This window comes from Sinocyclocheilus grahami, unplaced genomic scaffold (assembly GCF_001515645.1).
Source record: "Sinocyclocheilus grahami isolate Dianchi unplaced genomic scaffold, SAMN03320097.WGS_v1.1 scaffold3153.1, whole genome shotgun sequence".
In the NCBI taxonomy this organism is placed as follows: domain Eukaryota; kingdom Metazoa; phylum Chordata; class Actinopteri; order Cypriniformes; family Cyprinidae; genus Sinocyclocheilus; species Sinocyclocheilus grahami.
This window is the reverse complement of record NW_015508318.1, coordinates 99-1,366: the sequence shown is the minus strand read 5'-3', so window position 1 is coordinate 1,366 and position 1,268 is coordinate 99. Positions and strand designations below refer to the sequence as shown.

Below are 1,268 nucleotides of genomic sequence, written 5' to 3'. Positions count from 1 at the left end.
GGGGCAGCAGAGGAAAACAACACTTTCCCCAGCTCAAGTAGATCCATTCTTCACACAAGGAGATGCTCTGTCCTCAGAAGACCAGCTAGATGACACCTGGGTCACAGTTTTTGGGTGTGTTTAGATCATTAATTAATTAACTTATTTGTTCCATTTGCACAGATATGATGTGTCAGGCTTTATAGTGTCCACGTCTACATATGGCATGCATTTTATGTTTGTTTGCACACAGATTCCCTCCAGCATCTGCGTCGTACATCCTTTTACAGTTTGCACAGTATGGAAATATATTAAAACATGTGGTAAGTACAGTCAAGTTTCAGCACTGCAGACAGGTTTTTCTATATGGATTGTGTTCTATAAAAGTTTGTTTATTTCATTTACAGATGTCTAATTCAGGCAACTGGATGCACATTCAGTATCAGTCTAAACTGCAGGCACGAAAAGCTCTCAGTAAAGATGGAAAGATATTTGGAGAAGCCATAATGATTGGCGTCAAACCTTGTATCGATAAGGTAAGAAGCACAGAAGCGATAATTCTATTGGTTGTAATTGTAACAGTGGTAATGTTACATTGTGAGTGTTTATTTATTTATTTTTTCAGAGTGTAATGGAGAGTTCAGACAAGAGCAGTACTTCCAGTTCTGTGTTCACACCCTCGGTGAAGGCTCCCAGTACCCCCAGTCACCCTCTATCAACTCCCCGATCTGTCATGAGACCCCTCAGTGCTGCTTACAAAGCATCCAGCTGTGACTACCAGGTATAGTTGACCAGTAACCTTCCACACACCCACTGCTCTTAAAACCCACACAAATAGTACTGAACAAATACATTGAAATAAAACTGACAAAGGCAGCTTTAAAATAAATAAATACATACAAAATAATAAAAATGATGCATTTGATAATGCTGAGGCTTTGTAGAAAGAGGAGCAGTTTTTTGCCATTTAAGAGTGGAGGAGCATATTATAAAGCTACAAAGGTTAGCAGTAAGGATTACAGATTAATTTGGTCATAAATATTAATAAAATTAATAATAATTCATATTTATTATGTCAAAAATGTGCAAAAAAAGTCTTTCTTTTGACAGCAGAACCTAGCCAAAACCATTTCTTACTGGTTTGTAGTTTTCCAAAACCTGACTAAACATGAGTTGAAATATTTGTGATTTTTTTTCATCGTCGTCTTACCATTTTGATATCTGGGCAGTTTTATATAAGGGTGAGTGACAAAAAGGGGTTGGCAAGATGAAAACTTGTTTTAAAAGCA

General features: G+C 37.0%; 1 protein-coding gene across 1 annotated transcript in view; it reads left to right on the top strand.

Moving 5' to 3' along the window:
- LOC107576050 (nucleoporin NUP53-like) overlaps positions 1-827 on the top strand; it is a 2,705-nt gene extending 1,878 nt beyond the window's left edge. The window contains exons 4-7 of the mRNA XM_016262320.1: positions 8-114; positions 233-302; positions 387-515; positions 605-827. Of these exons, the coding sequence (XP_016117806.1) occupies positions 8-114; positions 233-302; positions 387-515; positions 605-766 (468 nt within the window). The 3' untranslated portion in view covers positions 767-827. The remainder of the gene's footprint in view (positions 1-7; positions 115-232; positions 303-386; positions 516-604) is intronic.
- Positions 828-1,268: the final 441 nt, after the last annotated feature.